Here is a 23,406-nt window from a genome sequence, read left to right on the forward strand (position 1 = left end):
GACTATAAAAGAAGTAAAAAATTAACTAAATATACCTGACCATGGCTACCTCAGAGATGGTCGTGGTAAAGATATATGTTCCATTGTATAGGGTAATGACACTTTTATGTAGTTCATTTGTAGCTGCAGGTAAAGCAGTAACTCTAAAATGACATACTCAAGCAGGACAACTTTAGCCATTTCTTTTGAGAAGTAGATGAAAGCTGATATTTTTAAGCAGAAACTATCATACAGCAACACAATCTTCCTCTAAGATCTACTGTGAGATGTTTTCCAGCTGTAATACATTTTTGACCTCATGTTGGTTTGTAGTTGAAACATTTGCATTTTATTTTGTGTAGGGAGAGAAGGTGGAAAATGATTTGTCACAGAAACTGGGAAATGATCTGTCACAGGAGGTTGCTGCTCGGTTGTCTCTCCTGGATGTCCGTTCTCGTAATGCACTTAAAAGACCATCTGACGCTAAAGCAGAATTTGGACTTGGTTCAGCTGAAGAGTGTCCTGCACTTACTATGGTATTTTTGATTGTGTAATTAAAACCCATTGTGAAGTAGCTTTAAATTATTTTTGTAAACCTCTTTATTCATCACATTTTTAATCTCGTACATCACAGGAAAAGAATGCAAACTAGTGAAATATTCCATTGTCATTTTTATGCAGTATGTACATAACTTTTCTTTTAACAATTTTCATTCATTCCAGTGCTACATAAGTCGTTCAATTCCTGCCTTCCCTTAAACCTCACTCTTCCTGTTTATGATTGTTCAGCATGCATTGTTTACACAAATGATGAAATTTTCTTCTCTACCTAAAGATCCTACCTCCAGTTGTTTTATCTTTAAAATATCCAGAACTTCCTTTATATTAGGAGTATATTTTGAGTTCCATGTTCTAGTAATTTCTTTTTTTTTTTTTTTTTTGGCAACCAAAAACATTTAAACTTAGTAAGGCCTTACTGTGTATTGGGAATTCAGATCCTATATCCCAGCTGTAAAGAATTATTTACTTAGTTGCAGCAATTTGTTCCCTTATATCTGGAGGGATTTTTTTTTATCTGGCAGCTCATTATATCCCCCACATATGTTCCCATTTACCTCTGTCTGTCCCAGCACACCTCCAGAATTTGCTGTCTACCAAGGAAAAATCCTCTCAAGGTTACTTGGGGTATAAAAATACCTGTGCATATACTTCATACAAAAATCCTGAACCTTCTGAGCTCTGTTGCATATTTGGAAGCCTTGCAAATTTTCTCATATTTTTCCATTGTAAATTCCTTTTACATTCCCTTTTTTCCAGTCTTTAATTCTAATCTTCTCTGTCTGATTCTTATAGTTATAATGCAGCATTTTATGAACTCCACTAATTATCCATTTTTTTAACAGCAGCTTCTGTTCTTGATTGAAATAAAACAGGAACCAGAGCTGGTCTTTTAGTTAACACTATCCCTTTTTTGCCTATACTCGTATCAATTCCAAGTGTCTCTCATCTGCAGTCCAAACTTGCACTTGGGCCTCTTCCCTGTGTGACATGTCCTTCCACAGTTCTTTGCCTCTAATACTTTGGTTCCTTTGTTTATTTCCTCCAGTAAATTTCGGTCTCCAATAATCAAATGTGTATCAGATGTGTAGTAGATCTTGTAACCTAGTATCTGATGTTGTCAGTCTTCACATAATCCTTGAATGTGGGCTCTGTTCCAAGCCTCGGAACCAACTTGGCCATTTATTTTAACTCGCCCCTCCAAAACTCTTGAGCCAGGCTATTACCTATAATGCTTCTCTCAAAATTACTTCAGATCTCGTTTACTGCTTCGTGTGTCAAATGCGTTCAACCACTCTCGAGCCTTGGCTTACGATTTAGTAAGTTTTTCCGTAATTTTTCTCTCTTGATAAGGTCTTTTTCTTTCCTAGTATATTTTTTCTTTACCTACTCCTCTCGTTACTTGATTTTCACGTGTGAGTGTCCTCTTACCTTTTCTAAGGTATTCCTGCTTACCGTAGTTGGTATTCTTTATTTTTCTTTGTGTGTGTCTCTCTCTCTCTCTATATATATCTCTATATATAATATATATTGTGTGTGTGTATATATATATATATATATATATATATATATATATATATATGTGTGTGTGTTTGTGTATGTATGTTTGTATATTTATATGTGTGTGTGTATCAAAACAAAAAAAGCTTTACTCCCTGTCGTTTGTGTGTGTCTGTTTTAATTTCTCCTCATTATGGCTGAAAAGGCAGAGTCTCCAGCCAAATCTTCTAAAGGCACCTCAGGTTTTAAGAGGTGTCCTAAATGTCAGGCCAAAATGCCGGATTCAGATCAACATACATTGTGCGTTAGCTGTTTAAGCAAAGTTCATTTCCAAAAGAGTTGCTCTATCTGTCATGGCTTCTCTACCAGGACTCTTACAGAATGTGAGAATAAGCTTATTTTGAAAGGCCTTTTAAAGAGTGACTTCGAGGAGGCCATTTCTGTGTCGAAAGAAGAAACCAGTTCATCTTCTTCTCCTTCTCTAGAAAATGTCCTTCCTTGGTTCCAGTTGTATTGGAACCAGCTACGAAGGCTTCAACGCATTCTTTGGTACAGACCACTTCAGTGGCACCGAAGATGGGACATGACTCGAAAACAACAAAAACTTCAGAGCCAACATTGTTTTCCTCTGTACCAAGGTACAGGTACTCTCCCTCTGTTGATCCCTTTAAGAATAGACCTCCCAGCCCCTTTGTCGGTCAGACCTCCCCCTAAGTCTCCATCGACTGTTTCAGTTCGATCCACTAAAAATCTTTCCGAGGCCAACTTCATGAGACTGGTGGATCAGCTCCTCACAGCGAGGGGGGTTGTCTTTGGTTCCTAGCCAACCTGGCACTGGAACCACTTCTGCTTCGAAACTACCAATTCCTCCTCCAACTGCAGTCGAGACTTTGGAGTCCTGGGTTCCAACACTCCCAGCATCGACAGGTTTAGTTCTGGTAGCAACTTCATCTCCAGTACTGAGAGCTGCCTTGAGTTCCTCCGGCCTTTTGTCTCCGGAGGCCTCCCGGAGTCGAGACTCCTTGGTCGGGTCCGAGGTGTATGGATCGGCTTCTTTAACTTTGGAGCCGTCCATGACCCTTGGTGCTTCAGCCTTTGTAGGGATCGACCCAGGCTTCTGTTTCAGGGGTCGCCTTCTCTGTGTGGGTTAAGACCTCGGTTCTGTGTTTCCATCCCTCTAAGGGGGGGGGAGGGGCTTCCAAATCATGGAGAAGGCCTTGTCCACTGGGGACTCCGTCTCTGCCATCCCTGTTGGGACAGGTCTTTACATCCCCTCGGGCAAAACTTACATTGGTTTCATTCCCAAGACAGAGGGCTGAAAACCTCCAGGAAAGACCCACCTTGTTGTTTTCCTCTTCAGGCACTTCCCAGAGCATCCGCCCGAGGAAGTACCCACGAAGAAAAAGTGGAAGAGGAAGCACTTAGACTCCCCGTAGGAGTCTTTCACCGAAGATACTGACTTCGATGAAGGGGAAGGTTCCCCCTGGTCACCCCCGATGAGGTTTCCTTTGGGGACATCCTGGAAATCCTAAAACAGAGGGGTGGCCAGTCTTCCCTCCAGCTTTCTTCAGAGTAGTCAGTATACCTGGAGGCTTTTCATGCCCAACCCTCTACTTCTTGGATCTCTCCACCCGCTAATGATATCAAAGTGATCATTATCAGTGGGTGTGGAAGATGCCCATCTCCATCGTACCGATCCCCAAGAGAGCTGATCGGATCCTCTCAGCCCCTAAGGACGAGCAACACTGGTCTAAAGGCATACCCTTTGACTCCATGGTGATAGCAGCCACTAAGAAAGAACTTGCTGAGGAAAGTCTGACTATCCATCCTCCTAACAAGGAGTCTAGGACTATGGGATAGGTTTGGGAAGCGTGCTTACACTTCAGTGACCTTTGCTCTCAGGTCGCTAAATTACATAGCACATTTGTTGCAGGGGGATATGACCAAAGAGCTCTCAGATACAGTCTCAGGAGCAGTAGCTGAAGAGGCTCGGGACAAAGTTGCCTTGCAGCTAGCAACCCTTGAAGTTATTTCTAATTTGTCCATGAGGTTGATTGCCCATGCAGCTGAAGGATCGACAAGAGCGGCAGGTTCAGGCATACCCATTAGAAGGCATTCCTGGATGCACTTGTGTGATTTTGCAGAGCCATTTAAAGCATCATTCATCAACGTTCCGTTTGATGGATCATCCCTATTTGACCCCAAAGTTAGACATGCTTGCCAGATGTAAAAAATATGAGAAGACCTTCTACCATAGGCGTACGTTTCTCCACTCCTCAGAAGCCTTATTCTAGGAACCAGAAAAGTGGGAGATTATGGTTTAAAAAATCCCAAGGGCCTTTCCGTGATTCGTGTGGCCTTTCCAGGATTCGTGTGGCAAAGACTTCCCCCAGGGCAGAGGGGGAAGTAATTTAAGATGCCGCCCCAGAAGCAGAAGTGGCTTGCAGAACCAGAGGTCTAGAGATTCTTTCTCTCTGGGATTTCCTACAAGCACCCCCTGAAGGGAGGCCCAATTGCTCTCCTCCAGAGGCAGTCAGGGGATGACTTTCTGTGCACCAGCCTGCCTGGCAACTAATAACTATGGACAAATGGGTGCAGAGGGATAATATCCAGAGGTTACAAAATCCCACTATCTTTACTTCCACCAGCCCAGAAAAGATTCACGGATGATCAACCCAATCACAGGGAAGCAGCAAAAACTTCTCAAAAAGAGAGTCATCCAAAATGTCTCACCAGACCAAATAGGATCCGGGTTTTACTCAGTTTGTTTTAGTGCCCAAAAGAACAGGGGAATGGAGACCCATCTTGGATCTCAGCCAGTTCATGAAGGCGGTTCAGCAAGCCAATTTCTGGATGGCCTCAGTACAGTTGATACTTCCATTCTTGGAGAAAGACTATTGGATGTGCTCTCTAGACCACCAGGACGCGTATTACCAGATTAAAATGGACAAATGCTCCAGGAGATTCCTGCGCTTCTGGATGTCCTTCCATTCCTGTGTTGCAGTATTCTGCAAAAGGGATTACCCTTCTAGTCTCACGTACATACGGCCAGTATCCAGAAACTTTCAATCCCTCCTAGGTGTGCAAGACATCTGGTCTAGGCGAAAGTACGTGGGCCATAAAAGTGACGTTGGCATGCACCAGACGTCAAAATTTTCCAGTCGCTAGTCATATGCCAGGTGTTCCTATTTTCACTGACTTATTTAAGTTGCAAGCTAAGTACCCCATTGGGGACGTTTTCAGTCCTTTTTGTATTACTGTCTTTTCATGTCATCCAGAAAGGGTAAATGTCAGTGCGGCCATCAGATCCCTCATAAAGACACTCACGATAAATATTTGTTCTGTCCCAGACGGTCGCACGGTTATAAGGCCTGCCCTATTTGCCAGGCATTTGTTCCGAAAACGTTGTGCAGTCGTTTGCATGCTCTCAATTTGTACTTGGAGAACCAACATCTGAAACAACTTGCACTTGCCTTGCGAATGGAGGGCTCATCGGAAGTCACCTCTGAACTGCCTAAAAAGAAGGCTAGATCTTTGCAGCCTGTAACACTTGCTGATCCTCTTCCGACCGATCCACAACCTGTGGCCAACATCGGCCTGCTCTCAGGATCTGGACCCGGATCCATCTGACCAGATGTCGCAGGTACCTCTGAGGAAGCTGTACTACTGATGGGCGAGAGCATGTCTTCAGAGGCTATTCTGGCGATCATTTTGGACGCCAGGGGGGAACCAGCGTGTTCAGGGGAACCTTTTGATTCCCTCCCTCAGACTTTGATGCCCGCTCCTAAACAAATGCCCATTGGGACTCTTATGAGGAGAGAAAAAAGGAAGCATCTCTCAGCTAGCAAAAAGTATTCCAGACTGGCAGGCCTTTAGCCAAAGCCGTTTCTCAGCTTTCATGGCCCTGAAGCCTACATCAGTTGCTTTTGCCCCTGCTTCTTCTCCTCCTCTGTTAGTCCTAGGCTTCAGCCTGCAGAAACAGATACTAGGGAAGAGGACATCTGTTCAGATTCCTCAGATGATTCCCTCTCTTATAATTCACAGCTTTCTTCATCCTTGGGATATGGATCCCCAGAGGAAAATCTATAGACCCAGATTTCCCAGTTGAAGATTTGACCTTCTCTGAAACTATTTTTAAAATGAAGGAACACTTGAATCCACAGACGTGTCTGAAATACAAGAGGTACTATGACCTCATTCAAATGGAAATACCAAGCCCTTCGGCCATTCCTGCTATACTGCCTGCCTTTTTAGATGCCTTTTCTTCTGCATCTCTCAGTCTGGAGTCAACCTCCTGCTCCTCGTAGAGCAGACAGACTGTACAAAGTCCCAGATTCTGCTAAGCACTTGATCAAGTGCCATCCTGCAGATCCAGCTACCATTTCTGTCTCCACAGACAAAGCCTCCAAACTCTTGCCTACCACCACCATTCTTCCTGCTGACAAACACAGCAAAACTGTGGAAAGGTTAGGCAAAAAGATTTACACCTCATCCACCTTGGCATTTAGAGCTACTAATTACCAGACTCGTATGGCAAAGTACACCCTGTCTCTTCCTGACTCTACCACCAAACTGTTGGACATTCCAGACTCCTCAGCCAAATCATCTGTCTTCTCTACTGGCTGTTGCATCCCAAGTCACCAGGCATTCAATTAAATTTAGCTATGATGCTGCAGAATACTCAGCAGCTTCAGCTTCTGCACTTCGCAGATACTCATGGCTGCGCTTGCAATCCCTGCCAGATGATTTCAGAGCTAAGCTCAATGATGCACCACCTGACAACGCTGCCTTATTTGGCTCAAAAGTAGCAGACCTTCTCAAATCACTGCAACAAAAAGGAAAAGAGATGCAGGATCTTAAACATCTGCTAGATGTTCCTTGTGTTTCAAGACCAGAGTCTTGGATTCCTACATCGGATACTCTCTCTTCTTCCATGACATCAGGTCGTCAGGGGTATAAAACATGCAGCCAACGGCATTACATCAGTCTTTCTTGCCATGCGGTGCCCGAAGCAGAAGCAGTTCGCAAGTGCCGGTCGGCCGACTCCTAAAATTTTCGTTTTCGAGTTTCAGAACCGAAGTCTACAAAAAAAGATAAGTACCTCGTTGGGGATCTTTTTTCTTGCTCCAACGGATGTCAGTAAAAGTTAACAAGTGTCTTACCTGTGGAAAGCAAATACCTCATAAAGATTTTCATTCATAATGCATTCCTTGCTTAGGCCCAGACCACGACATCCCTCACTGTCAGTTTTGTGTCTTGTTCAACCCCCGAACTATTCGTCATCAGGCTATCTTTGCAGCAAATTATTTTGGTACTCTGCATCAGTACTCTGAAATGGCTTCGTTAAGCCATCCGACTACTGATCTTCCGAAAAAACATAAAGATAAAGACAGAGACAGACTGCATGGGTCCAAAACTGCTGACGACATTTCCATTAAACTAGTTGCCAGTCCGCCGGTACTCAGGCGCTTTCGCAGCCCCTGATGCCCACTACCTCAGATTTGCAGGCCTCTACTGAGACCTATTCAGAGACCGGTATGCCACGAGATGCTTCTTCGACTATGGAACCTGCGGATGTCTCTACCTTGGATGGGTCCAGAGCCACTGTGCAGGCACCGGCTTCTGAGGGTGTATTCAGGCCTACAGACTTGCATTTTAAACTGACGCCATCTTCTTCATCCAGGCCTAAAACTCACACCACACCTTGAAAACTGATGTCCAAACCGCATGCTCAGGCCCATATGCCTAAAAAACAAATGCTTAGGATGGGTGAAAACCTTATTACCTTAATTAGGGGAAGCCAGCCTTCCCCCTCTAAGAGACCTAGAACTGATTTTCCTTCTGATTCTTCTGATCAGGAATCTGATATTTCTGTTCCTTCTGATTACCAAGATTTGCCCTTATCTACCTATGAGGATTCTGATGCAGAAGATTCCATTCCCTCTGCTTTCCCTCCAGAAGATATTTCTTTTGGGGAAACCTTGCACACTCTTAGGGAGCATTTCCGCTGGGAAAGCCAGGATTACTCTGACTCCAAAAAGAGGCTTAGGGAATTCTTACTCCTTCCTCAACACAGGCCTTTAGTTATCCCTTCTGTTCTGGACATTGTAGATGATGCTTTCTTGGAATCTAGCCTTTCCCCAGACACTTTACCTCCAGCTCCCAGAAAACCTGACAGGTATTCGAGAGTACCTGACTCTCACACGCCTACTCCGGATCCAGAGAACATTTCCCAAGGACCAAAAGGCATTAAGGCTACTGCTGCCAAAAATCCTACCCCTTCTGATAGAGATTCTAGAGCCTTGGACAGATGGGGTAAGAAGGTATACACTTCTGCTACTTTGGCCATTAGGGCTTTAAATTGCCAGTTTCATATGTTGAAGTACCAGCAGCATATTATGGGATTACTTAAACAGAAAATGATGTTGATTCCTGACTGTGCTGAACACAAAGAATTACAGGATTTAATGCATTCTGCAGAACAAATTGGCAAACATATTTTGCAATGTGGTTTTGATGCTTTAGAAGCATCTTGCAGGGCTGCTGTCACTGGGTCTCTACTTAGAAGGCATGCTTGGCTTAAGTAGCAAAACTTGCCAGATCATGTTAAAGCTAAATTACTGAATGCTCCCTTAAACCAAGACCGCCTGTTTGGCAACAAAGCAGAAGAAGTCCTCAAAAGGATGGAGGAAAAAGCTAAATCCATGCAAACTGTTAAATATTTCCTACAAGTACAGCCTCCCAGATTTAGTAGGCATTGGCCTTCAAAGAATTGTTCCTTTCCAGTCTCTTCCCAGGCCTTCAGTCCAAACCCAGGAACAGCAGACCACCTAGGTTACAGTCTCAGGCTGTGTGCAGGCCTAAGCAGTGGGGGGCTTCCACTTCCAAAGCGGGGAGTAGTAAGCCACCCCCCTACGGAAAAATGGCACAATGACTTAACCTTAACCCTTCCAAGCCCTGCTCAACTGCCTGCTCCTTTAGGAGGAAAGCTCTCCTGTATGCAAAAAACTGGGAGCTCATTACCCAGGACAAATGGGTTTTGAATATAGTTTCCCAAGGAAACAGATTCCACCTCCACACCCTACCAACCCCAAATGGTTGGCCAGACCTACCCCCAAATCAGTGAGCAGAGGCCCAATAGCAGGTTCTCTCTCTACTAAGTATCAGGGCTATTCAACCTGTCCCAGCAGAACAAAGGGGACAAGGTTTTTATTCAAGACTTTTCCCTGGTACCCAGAAAAGACAGCTCCTGGCATCCTATACTGGACCTCTCTATTCTAAACACCTTTCTGGTAATCCCAAAATTCAAAATGCTAACACTTCAATAGCTTCTTCCTATGCTAGGCAAAGATGCCTGGTTGGCAACCTTAGACTTAAAGGAAGCTTACCTGCATATTCCAATAAGGGAATCTGGCACGAAATAACTACGCTTCAGGGCAGGCTCCATAGTAGTTAACTTCATTTTATCTGCAACCTGTGGGTATACCGGATCTGTATCGGATCCGAGCCGGCAACTTTTTTTTCTAGCATCTGCTCCAAGCTCCACCCCTTACCCATAATGCCCTACCATCTCCTATCTTCCCTCAGATCTCGTTTGCCACGCCAGTAGTGTGCATCGTGGTCTCCTTTGCTCTGAGCTCAGGGATAGTAAGTGGTATTATTACTAATATCTAGTGTGTGTTTGAGTGATTTTTTTTCCCTTAATCCCTTTGTTTAGTGTATCGCTTGTTCGTCGGTTTAAAAAAAAAAAAAAAGTTTTGCAAACTTGGTAGAGTAGTTGTTAGGCCTGCCCTTCTCCTACCTGTGTTTGTGTGTGTTTTTTTCTGGAAGGTAGTATTTTTACTTTTGGGCGCAGGACTATGGCTGATCAGCCAAAGCCTGTTTTCAAGAAATGTGTGCAAACAGTACATGAAAGGAAAAACCACTTTAATACCAAACACAGCAGAGCTTTCGGATACAATCCTTCATCAATACTGAAAAATACAAAGTTCTCTCATCTTATATATAGGTCCAAAAAGGTCATATGACCAGCAGCCAAAAAAATCACATGACCTAAACTAAAATAAACATATTAAAACATTTAAAATACAAAATAACATAAAAATTATTTACATTACTATTACTATTATAATTTCAACCTACTCAGCCTAACCAAAATTGGTTTAAGGCTTAACATACTATTTAAACCAGGAACACAGTCACTGGCAAGTCTTAAAATCCACTCATACTCCTTGATTTCTAAATAATTATTTAAGTCTCCACCTCTTGGAGAAGGATATACAGAATCTATAACTCTAAATTTAAAAGCATGTTGTTGTCCACAATCTAACATATGTTTATATAAAGTATTTCTATCGACACATCTTCTAGTTTCAGACTTATGTTCTGTAATCCTTTCTTTTAGCTTACGTGTGGTCTTCCCTACATAAAACGACTTGCATACTACGCACGTAGCCAAATATACTATGTGTGTTGTGGTACATGTTGCTGATGTATGAAACCTAAAAATCTTCCCAGTCACAGGATGTTCAAAGACATCACTCCCAGTACTAACAATATCCTCACAACAGGAACAATTATAGCACTTACATGTGCCAGGGTTAGAAAGTAGAGGTCTGATGGTAATGCCAGAAAAATCCTTATAACATAAAGAATTCTTCAAAGTTCTCATGTTCCTATAAGCAAAATAAGGTCTATTGCCTAATAGGACCTTTAATTCATTAGAAGCCATCAGTATTAACCAGTTCTTAGATATAATTTGTTTTATAAACGGTGTCCTCAAACTGTATGCAGTCACATATCTAATTGGTTCTATATATGTATGTGCACTGTTAGGAAATGTATCCGAAAGCTCTGCTGTGTTTGGTATTAAAGTGTTTTTTCCTTTCGTGTACTGTTTGCTTGGAGTATTTTGGCAGCTTGTCTTTGTTATTCAAGAAATGTGTGGCCATAAGCTCTTCCCGGCTGATGGTCACACTCTGTGTGTGTTTTGCTTGGGAGTGGCACATTTGTCCACTCAATGTGCTATCTGCACTGGGTTCAATCCAAGGGCCCTTAGGGATCGGAAGGCCATGTTAGTAGCCAAAGGCCTTCTCCCTGTTGCCATGCTGGAATCTGCCTCGGCCTCGATTTCTAGTGTTCAACCTCCCACCCAGACAGGGACTCAACCTCCCTCTTCTTCTTCTGGTGATGGGTCTACTAAAGACAAGTCTACAGTACAGTGTGGCTGACAAGGAAAAAGAAAAAGATGAAGAAAGGCGTGGAGAGGATAGGGAAAAGAGAAAGGACAGACATTGCAAGAAATCCCCGGACAGAGAGCTCTTTCTTAGTCCCACTTCTAAGGCCATGAGGCCTGTTTCTCCACGGGTCCGGTCTCCTCGTTTTTCACCGGAGCCGTTGGAACATTCGGACCAGAGGCCTTCCACCCCATTGCGCAAACCAGCTAGATCCGAGTCGGTGGCCTCTTCGAGGTTGACTCGGAGCTTATCGGACATGGACAGGATGATGCAGCGATTCATTCAGACCCAAATACAGATGGGAGTCTTGCCAGGCCCCTCTCCCTTTCGAGGGGGGACCTCCATGCCTTTTTTCCACCCAATCTCTCCTTTCCCGATCCGTGCTTTGGCTTCAGGACTCTTGGATCCGAGGATTTTTGGAGCTGGTAACTCGGCATCGACGGTTCCTCCAACCTCGACTCTGGCTGTTACCTTGGGTACCTCAGATCCGACTTGTTCTGAGCCGAGCGACTCTCGGAGCTGCAGACAGGGAGTCGGACCCAAGGGAATGGATTCTTCGGCTTTGACCTTTTCGGATCCGATCTGTTCCCTCAGACATCAGGCTACCCTGGCTTCGGCTCCGGTCCCCGCTTCGGATCCGGGAAGGCTGTCTTCCGTACTGGGTGCTAAGAAAGTCCACTCTCCCTTGGCCTTCAAAGTGGTGGAGAGGGTTCTCTCCCAGGAATTGAGCCCCCGGCCCATACCCGCGGATACCACCGAGGCCCCCCCTGGATTTGGTGACGACCCCCTTCATCCTGCCTCAGGGACAGCCCGTGCCAGAGGATCCTCAGGTTAATTTCCCTGAAGAAACCTGCGGCTCATGAATCCCCTTCTGAGGGTCACCGTAAGCGCAAGTGCAAAAGGAGGCACTTGGACTCCCCCGAGACCCTCACTGCGGATACTGACTTAGATGAAGGAGAAGGTTCCCCCAAGTCACCTCCCGAAGATGTCTCCTTTGGAGAAATCATGGAGATCCTCTGCCAGACGGGAAGTTGGTCAGCCCTAAAACCTTCTGGGGATGTGTCAGTGTTCCTGGAGGCCTTTGGCACGGGCCCATCTACTTCCTGGGTGTCCCCACCAGCAGACCCCTTGGTGGACCTCATCACCACAAAGGCATGGAAGGAGCCTGACACCGTAGAGCCCATCCCCAAATGCCCTGACAAGATTTTATCTACACCTTCCGACAGACAACCTTGGTCAAAAGGAGCCCCAGTTGATGCTATGTTGGTTGCAGTGGCTACAAAGAAGGAACTAGCACAGGAGAGTTCCTCAGTCCATCCTCCAGACAAGGAGTCCAGGTCGGTGGATAGGTTTGGAAAGTTCGTCTATTCCTCAGCGACTTTTTCAATCCATGCGCTGAATTATTTGGCACATGTGATCCGGCTTTAGCAAGACCTTGCTTCGGAATTCGCTGAGTCGCCCCCAGAGTCTTTATCGCCGCAGGACAGACTGTTGTTCTCGACGAAAATGTCTACTCTGAAGTCAGTCTCAAACTCGCTGATGCGACTCCTTTCCCATGCGATGGAAGGAGCAGCTAGGGTATCTGGGGCAGGCATATCCATGGGGCGTCATGCCTGGTTCAGGTTGTGTCAGTTCGCGGACCCTTTCAAGGCGTCGTTTGTCAATGCTCCCTACGACGGTTCTTCTTTTTGGGAAGACAGTACGTGACACACTTGTGCAGAGCAAAAAGGACAGGAAGACTTTGTCTGCCATCGGGAAACGCTTCTCTAATCCTCAGCGGTCCTTCTCTAGGAAACAAAGAGGGCAGAAAAAGATGTGGTTCCGAAAATCTCAGTTTTCCTGGGATCCTCAGGACAAATATTCCCCCAGAGGCAGAGGGAGACAGTATCGACACTGACACAGAGGTAGTGGGGGTCCCAGGAATTTTGGGTCTAGGGAACCCTTTTCTGATAGACCCGGTCAGCAGCCCTGAGGGGGTTGCCCGACTGTCCTACTCTGGAGGCAGTCGGGGGAAGATTGTCCTTACACCCAGTGGCATGGGAGTCCATTATGACAGATCGCTGGGTGTTACAGGTAATATCCAGAGGTTACTCTATCCCATTTGTTGCCCCTCCAAATATTCCAAAACACCTCCCGGATGTTCCACCCGCTCACAGGGAGGCAGCAGCTCTAGAGGTTTCAAAGCTTCTTCTCAAATGAGCCATTGAACAGGTCCCTCCCGATCAGTCTGGATCAGGCGTCTACTCAAGGTTCTTTTTGGTGCCAAAAAAGACAGGGGAATTCAGGCCCATTCTAGACCTGTCAACATTAAACTTGTCTGTAGCCAAACAGAAATTCCGGATGGTCACCGTACCCTACAGTCCATTCTACCTTATCTCCGAGAGTGCGACTGGATGTGCTTGTTAGACCTACCACATCAAAATACACAGAAGATCCAGGAGGTCTCTGCGCTTCCGGCTGGGAGCCAATCATTTTCAGTTCAGAGCCCTACCCTTTGGTCTCACCACAGTCCCTAGGGTGTTCACCAAGGTAATGGCAGTTGTAGCGGCTCACCCGTGGCTTCAGGGTATTCAGGTGCTTCCATACCTGGATGACTGGCTCTTCGCTGCGCCCAACAAGCATCACCTGTGTCTGGCCCGAGATTACTTAATTCAGTTGGCAGATCTACTGGGAATTACAGTCAGTGTTCAGAAATCCCATTTGCAACCAGTACAAGTTCTAGACTTCATTGGGGCTTGGCTAGACACTTTGCAGATGAAGGTATTCTTAACTCCAGACAGGATTTTACACCTTAGGTGCCACATAGCTCAGATAGTGAACTCCAAGTCTCCAAAGGTGAGCGAGGTTCTCTGGGCTCTGGGCTCCATGGCTGCCGCCATATTGATTCTCCCTTGTGTGCGCCTTCACATGCAAGTTCTTCAGTGGACTCTGGCTGTTCAATGGTCTTGGCTAGACCTGCCCCTGGAATTTCCATTCAAGATCAGTCACGTCTGCAGGACATCTTTTCTTTGGTGGTTAAGTTCACCAGAGATATCAGAAGGACACCCCTTCGTGTCATCTCCAGTCCAAGCCACAGTGACCATGGATGCCTCCCAACTCAGGTGGAGGGGACACTGTTTGGGAAGGACAGTCCAAGGCACGTGGTCCCAGTCAGAGACCAAGTTGCACATAAATGTTCTAGAGATGAGGGCAGTGCTGTTGGAAGCCTTTCACACTGTCCTTCCTCTTGGATTGATTGCAATTCAGTCAGACAACATGTCAGTTGTCTGGTATATCAACAAGCAGGGAGAAACCAGATCCTACCCCCTATGTCGCGAGGCTATGAGAGTGTGGGAATGGGTGATCTCCACCAGTCGATTTCTGATAGCAACGCACATCTGAGTCGGACCATTCTGATGCAGTACGAGTGGTCTCTAAAACAGTCAGTAGCGGAGGAGATCTTCCTTGCATGGGGTCAGCCTTGCTGTGATCTCTTCGCATCTCCTTCCAACGCGAAGTGCAGCGAGTTCTACGCTCTGATTCCCTCACCAGGGGAAGTCCCCAGAGATGCTCTAGTCCATGCTTGGCCCCCCCGGGCTTCTGTATGCTTATCCACCATTGCCACTCATTCCGAAGTTTCTTCAGAAACCTTGCCAACTGCGGTGCAAAGTGATCCTCATTGGTTCCATTCTGGCCTCGTCATATTTGGTTTCCATTCCTTTGGTCTCATCTCTTAGCTCCTCCGTGGATTCTGGATCCCTGCCCAGATCTAATCTTCCATCCGTCGGGGGCCCGTCCGCCCGATCTAGGCAGCCTCAAGCTGACAGCCTGGTTGCTCCAGTTCTGTTGATTGCCAGGACTCCCGGTCTTTCATCCCTGGTAAAATCCATTCTGGTGGCTTCTCTTAAAGACTCCACTAGGAAACTTTATTGCAGTAAATGGAAACGCTTTTCCATCTGGGCCTCACAGAGAAAATTAGATCCCTTTACAACCCCTATTCCCGCTGCATTGGATTTCCTGTCTGGCATTTTTCAGCAAGGAGCTAGTTCCTCCACAGTGAAAGTACAATTAGCAGTCATTTCCAGTTTTCACGTTGGTGAAGACAACATTGCCTTAGCCTCCTCTAGGCTGTGTAAGGCTTTTCTTAATGGTACTTTTCTGTTACGTCCACCTGTCAAGGATTCAGTGCCTCCTTGAGACCTTACCTTTGTTTTACAGGCATTGGTGGCTCCTCCTTTCGAACCTGCAGCTTCGGTGGACTTGAAATTTTTGTCCTGGAAGACCGCTTTCCTAGTCGCCATTATATCTGCTAGGAGGGTTTCTGAGCTTCAAGCTCTGTCTGCCGTGCCTCCGTATTTGGTCTTCTACAAGGATAGGGTCTCTCTGTATTAATCCTTCCTTCTTACCCAAAGTGGCATCTGAAGCAAACATAAACCAGTCCATTAATCTTCCTGTTTTCTTTCCTAACTTCCAAAATAAAGGTGAATACAAACTCCATTTGTTAGATGTTCATAGACAGCTTTGTTTTTATCTTCATAGAACAAAGTCTTTCCACAAGACTGACCAATTGTTTGTTCATAGGTTCATACTAGGCTATCTGCCCTAGGGCATTTATAAGCCTAGCCAGAGTGTGTTTGGCTTTCGCCATCCATTTTAAATTAATTTTGCTATGCACTTTTTCGAGGTTAGTATACTGTCTCTCTAACAGTGACACAGAAGTGATACCCGGGGTAAACCTATGATCTCCCATCCACTCATCAAGATTCCTCTTGAAGAGAGTCAATGAGGGACTCTGCCTAACATGGACTGGGATTTTATTCCAGAGTGAAGGGAGCCTCTGGGTTATGAATCTGCCCCTCCAGCATGTCCTATTTATTTCAGTGCTGAGGCTCAAGTCTCTCGAGCGCGTAGCTCGATGGGATTTGGAATTTCTGAGGTGCAGCATGTCCATTAATTCCGGGTTGGACATGGCTTTATACGTCAGGCACAGATTGCCTCTGAGCAGGCGGTATGCCACTGAGTAGAGCTGGAGTTTCTTTAACCAGGCAGCATATGACATCTGTTTGAGCCCTTTGATCCTCTTGGTGAGGTACTTTTGGGGTCTTTCCAGTTGCTGCAGGTGTCTGGTAAGGTACATCCCAAAAGGGGCATTGTACTCAATTATGGGCCTGATGAGGGATGAGTAAAGAGGCACGATGACCTCCCCTGATCTAGATGTGAATCCCTTCATGATTAGGTGGGCTATATAAAATGTTTTTCTAACCACTTTGTCCACGTGGTTGTCAAATGACAGATTGCTATCAACTTGGGTCCCCAGGTCCCTAATTACTTCTTCTGTACTTAATGGATTACCACCTATGTGGTCATTTGTGGGACTTTGTTTTTGCCAAAGCCGATGACTATACACTTTTTGGCGTTTAGCTTTAGGCCATGGCTCTGGCACCAGTTGTCTGTTTCTATGAGGCCCTTTTGGAGGATGCTTGTGTCGGCTGGAGAGTTGATTATGGCGCCCAGTTTGCAGTCATCTGCGAACTTGGTCAGCCATAGTCCTTCCGTGTTGGCATGTACCTCTGAGAAATATATACCGAACAAGAGATGTCCCAGGACTGAGCCTTGTGGGACACCACTTGTAACTGGTTTGGAGTCTGACATGGCTCCAGCAATTCTAACCATGTGGGTTCTGTCCCTGAGCCAGTTTGCAACCCATCTAGTGACATAGGGGTTTATATTTAAGCTGGTGAGCTTATCTATAATGCCCGAGTGGGGTATTGTATCGAAGGCTTTTGCGAGGTCCAGGTAGGCTGTGTAGACCACCTTCTCCTCGTCAATGGCCTTGGTGACTGTTTCAAAGAAATCAACCAGGTTTAAGAGGCAGGATCTGCCCTTAACAAAGCCGAACTGGGTAGGATCCAGTGTCTGTAGGTCCCTAATATTTTTATTTATGAGGTCCATGATGATCCTTTCCATAGCTTTGCAGACCAAACTAGTCAGGCTTATGGAGCGATAGTTTCCAGGATCCGTTGAGGCACCACCTTTGTGGAGAGGGACCACTGTTGCTGTACACCACTCTTTGGGTACATATCCTGTAGTAAGGCTGAGATTGAACAGTAGTTTTATGTTTGGGTTTAGCTCTTGGAGTTCATGTAGGACGCAGCCCGGGACACTGTCTGGTCCCATTGATGCTGTGTTTTTTGCTTTGGAGAGGGCAGCTCTTACCTGACCATCTGAGATGTCAGGGGGCAGCACTCTGCTGGGATAGATATTTGCCCTTTTGGTGGGGAGGGGGGGGGTTTGCACTGAACCTGTCAGCCAGGATGTTGGCAATGTCTGTGGGTTTGATGTATTTTTTGTCATTTTGGAGTAATTCTGAGCATATCTGGGAATTCCCACCCAGGTTCCTAACATAACTAAAGAAAGCCTTGTGATTATCCTTAGGGTCCTGTGCAATTTTTCTCTCGAAGCTGGCCTTAGATGATTTTATGAGTGCCCGTAGTTTTTTTGCTAATACTGATCAGAGATGCCTTCCCTTTTTGAGATTTTGCTCTATCATGTAGTAGCTTCCTCCTTTGTTTATGGCTGGGGTCCACCAGACAGGACGTCTGCGTTTGGAGGATTGGGTCTTGGTTTTATTTGGGATTGCATGATTTATGCATTCCTGAAGGTGTTCATAGAATGCGTTTATAAAGGATTCTGTGGTCTGGGCCGTATTTTCCACAGGCTCGGGGGCTTTGAAGGATTCCACCTCGGTTTTGAGGAGTGTGAAATTTGCTTTAGAGAAGTTTTTCTCTGTGGTTTTCTGGGCAGGGGGTGGGGTCGGGATGTGAATATCCAGTGAGATTAGTTTATGGTCTGATCTTACCAGTGAGGGATACACTTCTGGTCTGGAGCATAGAGTCCAGATGTTGGTGATGATCAGGTCCAGTATGTTTTCCCCTCTTGTGGGAGTGGTAACAAGTTGTTCCATAGCATTTGAGTTTATAAATTCTAGGAACCTTTGGGCTAGGGTGTTAGAGCTAGAGTAATGCTCCCAGTCTATGTTTGGGTAGTTGAAGTCGCCCAATATAATGGTGTTTGGAGAGACCTTCATATTTTCCAGTGTTCTCAGGAAGGCCGAGTGGGGTTTCTGGGTTTGGGAGGGTGGTCTGTAGCAGGCTATAAACTGGAAGGCAGTTTTACCCACTGTTAGTTGCACATGGATAGTCTCTGATGCTTCGTGCTGTGCCACCAACCTGGAGGTGTGGGTATCTTTGACGAATATTGATACTCCCCCTCCTTTTGTGGTTCGGTCCAAGTTTTGGGGCCGAAAAGCATGGTATGAGGTATAACCTGGTAGTGCTGGGGTGCTCTCGGGAGCCTTGAACCAGGTTTCTGTTACTGCACAGATATCGATGTTCTCCATGCTAAGGAGAGTTTTGAGTGCATGCATCTTGAGGTTTAGACTTCTGGCGTTGAGTAGCATTACTCTTAGTTTCTTATCCCTTGTGATACCTATGGAGGTGGGTTTGTCTTTTGAGCCTTGCCTAAAAAAGGCACTATGGAGGAGGCAAGAGCCTTTGTCAATATCCGAAAGCCCAGGGGTGACAGGTGCAAGCCGTCCCTAGCGAAGCATCATGGCTTGTCGAGCATGTCATCCCAGGCTGACAGGCATTGGATCCCCTTTGAGTGACACCAATACTTAAGCCAATTGTTGAAATTGATCATCTTGTCTTCATATTGTGGCATCATTCTTGGTGAGGGTAAGATGCTACTCAGGGTCAGGGTCATACCGGCATGGGTTACATGCTCAGAGAGCTCCTCTATGTCTCTTTTCATGTAGTCCAGGGAGGTACGTCTCAGGTCATTCACACCAGCATGGACGATGACTGAGTCATATTTGTACTTGCTTTGGAGTGACCTGAGTGCTTGTGTTATGTGGTGGATCCTAGCGCCCAACTGGCAGCTCACCGTGACCTTCTCCTTGTTCAGCCTGGTGAGCGGGACGTCAGTGTGCCTGATGATAGTCACCTATCACAAGTGCATCAGGTGTGTTGTTTAGCTTTAAGGGCTGTGACTGTTCGGCACACTGGCTTTGTGAGCTATGTGTTGCACTTGTTTTGTTTTGGGGTAGCGGTTGCTTGGGTGTCTGCTTTGGAGGTCTCTGCTGCTTAGGCAGATTTTTATTTAGAGTCTCCGAGTATGTTTTTGTGTGTTTATGTGTTTGGTTTGCTGTCGTGGTAGGTCTATGTGAGACTGGAATTGTAGTGAGTGTGGTTTCCTTCTCCTCCTGACTGGTTATGCCAGTACTGAGTTGAGAGAGGTTAGCCTCCAGTTTGGCTATATGGTTGCATCTCTCACATGTGTTGGAATTTGTTGGGAGGAGGAGAGGGTTGTCTGTGTACATGAGGCATTTGTAACATTGCCTCAAGATTCCCAGATTCACCAGCTGGACCGGAGAGGAGATTGACAACTGACCTTTGGACATGCTAGAATAGTATTGGGAATTCCTTTATAATTGAAAAAAAGGGCCAGTGGGGAACAAGGTACTCAAGGGGAGTTTGTGAGGTTGTAGTGCTTTTAATTTTTTAGTGCTGACTTATATAATTGCTTTAGTGAGCAAGTGCCAGGTAACTTAAATGCAAAAACGACAAACAGTAACTTTCTTTCAAGTGAAACAAGGAAATAAGTACAGTAAGCAATGCAGATATCACTAGGGATCCACAGAAGCACTGAAAAGCCGTGTTTTAGGTGGAATTAGTGTTTCAGGGAAATAACAAGCATACAAACAAAGCTAGATTCAGCAGGCCTGGATCTAGTCTATGCTACAGCAAACAAGGTGTACCAATTTCAGTAAGAAACAGTTCAAATATGCAGGCACTGTAAGCCTTTAACCAGAAATTCCCAGCTCAGAAGGGCAGAGTCCAGCCTCTCCTCCCACAAGAGTGCAGACCACGAACCCTCTTAATGTAAAATAACTGGCCTGAAGCCCAAGTGCTTAAACCAGAATTAATACACTTTTAGAATAACATGCACTGAGCCCTCAATCAGCAGTTCCCAACTTAGAAGGATGTAAGCTACCTGTTCTGCCACTACAGTGCAGCCCACAAACCTCCTTAATGTAAAACAACTGGTTTGAAGCCCAAGTGCTTAAACTAAAAGGCTTAGAATGAGTTACACCAAGCAGTAATAAATACAATTGAGTACTGTTAAGATGACACAAAAGCAAAATAAAGTAGGAAGAAACACAAATACAGTAAAAGCAGATACAATTTTTTTTTTTTTTTGAGCGAGCAAATGAGATGGGCCCAGGAGTTAGAGGACAGAAACATGTGCAAATGCAGGCCTTCAAATCAAAAAGTTTAGAGAGATGGAAGACCGCCCAAACGGCCAATAACTACAAATTCTGGGCCAGAACCACTCCTTATGTGGTAGACAGGTTACGTAATGCTTACCACTCCCACTGATGAGCTAGAAGGCTTCCCTCCAACACAGAAAGGCTTGGGGGGCTCAGAAGCTTACAAACAGTCCTGGATACAGCAAATCTGTATCTGGAACACTAATTACAAGAAAGGTAGGAAACAGGCTTACAATTTTTTTTTTTTTCAGAAAAGTAGCAAAAACAGTAGTAAAAACAATTCACATGCAGTGCAAGATGGCACGCTTGAGTATGTAGCAATATTAGTCCACACACAGTTTGAAAAAATGTAATTAAATTCAAAAGGACTAAAAGCAAGTGCAGAAAGGGTTTATTAGGTAGAATGCGGTAAAGAGATGGGACTGGGAGAGTATCCTAGATCAAATCTACAGTGGGGCGGGCACTGCAAAAGCCACCAAATTTAAACTACAACCAAGAACGGGGGGGGGGGGGGGGGCAGTTTCAACAGAGATGTGAGGAATCACAGTGCACATTATAAAACCAGAAAAATATATACTGATCTCTGTATATTTGCAGAACAGTAAGACAACAGATATCTAAGCAACAATTTAGCTCTATAATACAGACTAATACAGAAAAATATACTCAGCTCTATATATTTGCAGATAGTCTTGTAAGGCTCTCTCTCAGTACACAGGTTCCAATTTAAATGCAGGCTGTTAACAGGTCAAAATTAAGGGAACCTGGAGTTATGCAACACACAAGCTATAAAAAACGGTTATATCAGCTGAAGACAAGGCAGAAAATGGGGGGGGGGGGGTTTCAACAGAGATGTGAGGAATCGCAGTGCAAATTATAAAACCAGAAAAATATATACTGATCTCTGTATATTTGCAGAACAGTAAGACAAACAGATACCTAAGCAACAATTTAGCTCTATAATACAGAAAAATATACTCAGCTCTATATATTTGCAGATAGTCTTGTAAGGCTCTCTCTCTCAGTGCACAGGTTTCCTTTTCCAAAGCATTTATGGGAAAAGCTATTTCTAAAGTTTCTTTGACCAAATGGATCGCTCTTTGTATTTCACATGCCTGCAAAGCAAAAGGTTTATCCCCTCCTGGTATTGTTAAGGCTCACTCTACCATGTCCATGGCGACTTCTGATGCTTTTTGGTCTAGGGTGCCTTTGGACGAAATTTGTGCAGCAGTGACCTGGGCCAATTCACATACCTTCATTTCCCATTACAAATTAGATCTGATTTCTAGGGGTAGAGCATCCTTTGGCTCTGCGGTGCTCAGGAATATCCTTCCATAAGGACCTCCCAGGATTGGAGTAACTGGGGACTCTGTCCCACAGGTTGCAGATGAAATGAAGTTAACTACTTCAGATAAAGAAGTTATGTACTCACCATAACGTTCCATCTGAGTAATTATACTTCATTTTTCTGCAACATTCCCTCCCTCTGTCCCCTGGCCCTTGTCCTGTCTTTTCAGCTTTGGTTCATTGGGCTGAGTTGCTTATGTTTTTAGTTGCAGCAAACGCTATCTGAGGGAAGATAGGAGATGGTAGGGCATTATGGGTAAGGGGAGTTGCTCGGAGCTTGGAGTAGATGCTAGAAAAAAAGTTGCCGGCTCGGATCCGATATGGATCCGTATAGCCACAGGTTGCATAAAAATGAAGTATAACTATTCAGATGGAACGTTATGGTGAGTACATAACTTCTTTTTCTCTGCACTTCCCTTTGGCTTATCTACTGCACCCTGGGTATTTGCAAAGTGTCCAACTCCATTGCATTTTGCCAGCAGAGAAATATTCGCATATACCCATACTTGGGCGATTGTCTGATTCAGGCAGAAAACCAGGACTTGCTATTAAAACATCTGGCATTCGTAAAGAAACTTCTAACCTCACTGGGGTACACCATAAACGAAAAGAAATCTCACCTAGTACCCTGCCAATAGATTGTATTCCTGGGAGCAAGCTTGAACGCATCTTCCCAGGTGGCTTTCCTCACTCCAGAGAAACAAGTTTATTTGACAACCTACTTCAAACTATTGGCCACAAAGCCACAGCTATCTGCAAGGAAAATTCTGCAAGCACTGGGGTTCATGGCCTCTTGCATTCTACTAATTCCATATGCAAGACTGCATATGAGGAAACTGCAGTGGTATCTAAAAAGCCTATGCGTCAACATTATCAGGACCTGGAATCGATGATTCCAATCATTCCTTGTATAAAGACAGAGTTCCTTTGGTGGCAGAGGCCTGCTACCACAACAAGGGGGTTCCTTTCACTCTACCCCCTGCCGACCAAACCCTAACAGATGCATCAGACTATGCATGGGGGGCTCGCATGGCAGGGCAGTGCATTCAGGGCAAGTGGTACCCGAGACAGATGTACCTGCATATCAACCAGCAAGAAATGTTAGCTGTACAGAATTCCCTGACAGCCTTCAAAGACCGCATTCTTCCAGGATAACTATTGGTAAAGACAGACAACACCACAGTTATGTGGTACATAAACAAGCAGGGGGAACCCACTCGTACTCTGTCTGCAGACCAGCCATGGCTCTGTGGAACATGGCCTTGAGCTATCAAGTGCACCTACAAGCTCAATTCCTGCCAGGCAAGCTAAATTCACTGGCAGAGGACCTAAGCAGAAATTTCATGGACCCACACGAATGGAAACTGGAACCAAAAATATTCAACCTCTTGAGGAACCATTGGGGGACTCCAGGGGTAGACCTGTTTGCCTCCCCTCAGAACTACCAGTTGGACAAATTCTGCACAAGGACTTCCC

General features: G+C 45.2%; 1 protein-coding gene across 3 annotated transcripts in view; it reads left to right on the forward strand.

Moving 5' to 3' along the window:
• The window catches only part of LOC122793043 (sentrin-specific protease 2-like), a 1,342,091-nt gene that overhangs the window by 597,710 nt on the left and 720,975 nt on the right, over positions 1 to 23,406 (forward strand). For all 3 annotated transcript variants that reach the window (XM_044060712.1, XM_044060713.1, XM_044060715.1), the window contains one exon: positions 342 to 515. In XM_044060712.1, the coding sequence (XP_043916647.1) occupies positions 342 to 515 (174 nt within the window). The remainder of the gene's footprint in view (positions 1 to 341; positions 516 to 23,406) is intronic.

The sequence above is a fragment of the Protopterus annectens genome, chromosome 2.part0 (genome assembly GCF_019279795.1).
Source record: "Protopterus annectens isolate FY-2018-M chromosome 2.part0, PAN1.0, whole genome shotgun sequence".
Lineage (NCBI taxonomy): Eukaryota > Metazoa > Chordata > Ceratodontiformes > Protopteridae > Protopterus > Protopterus annectens.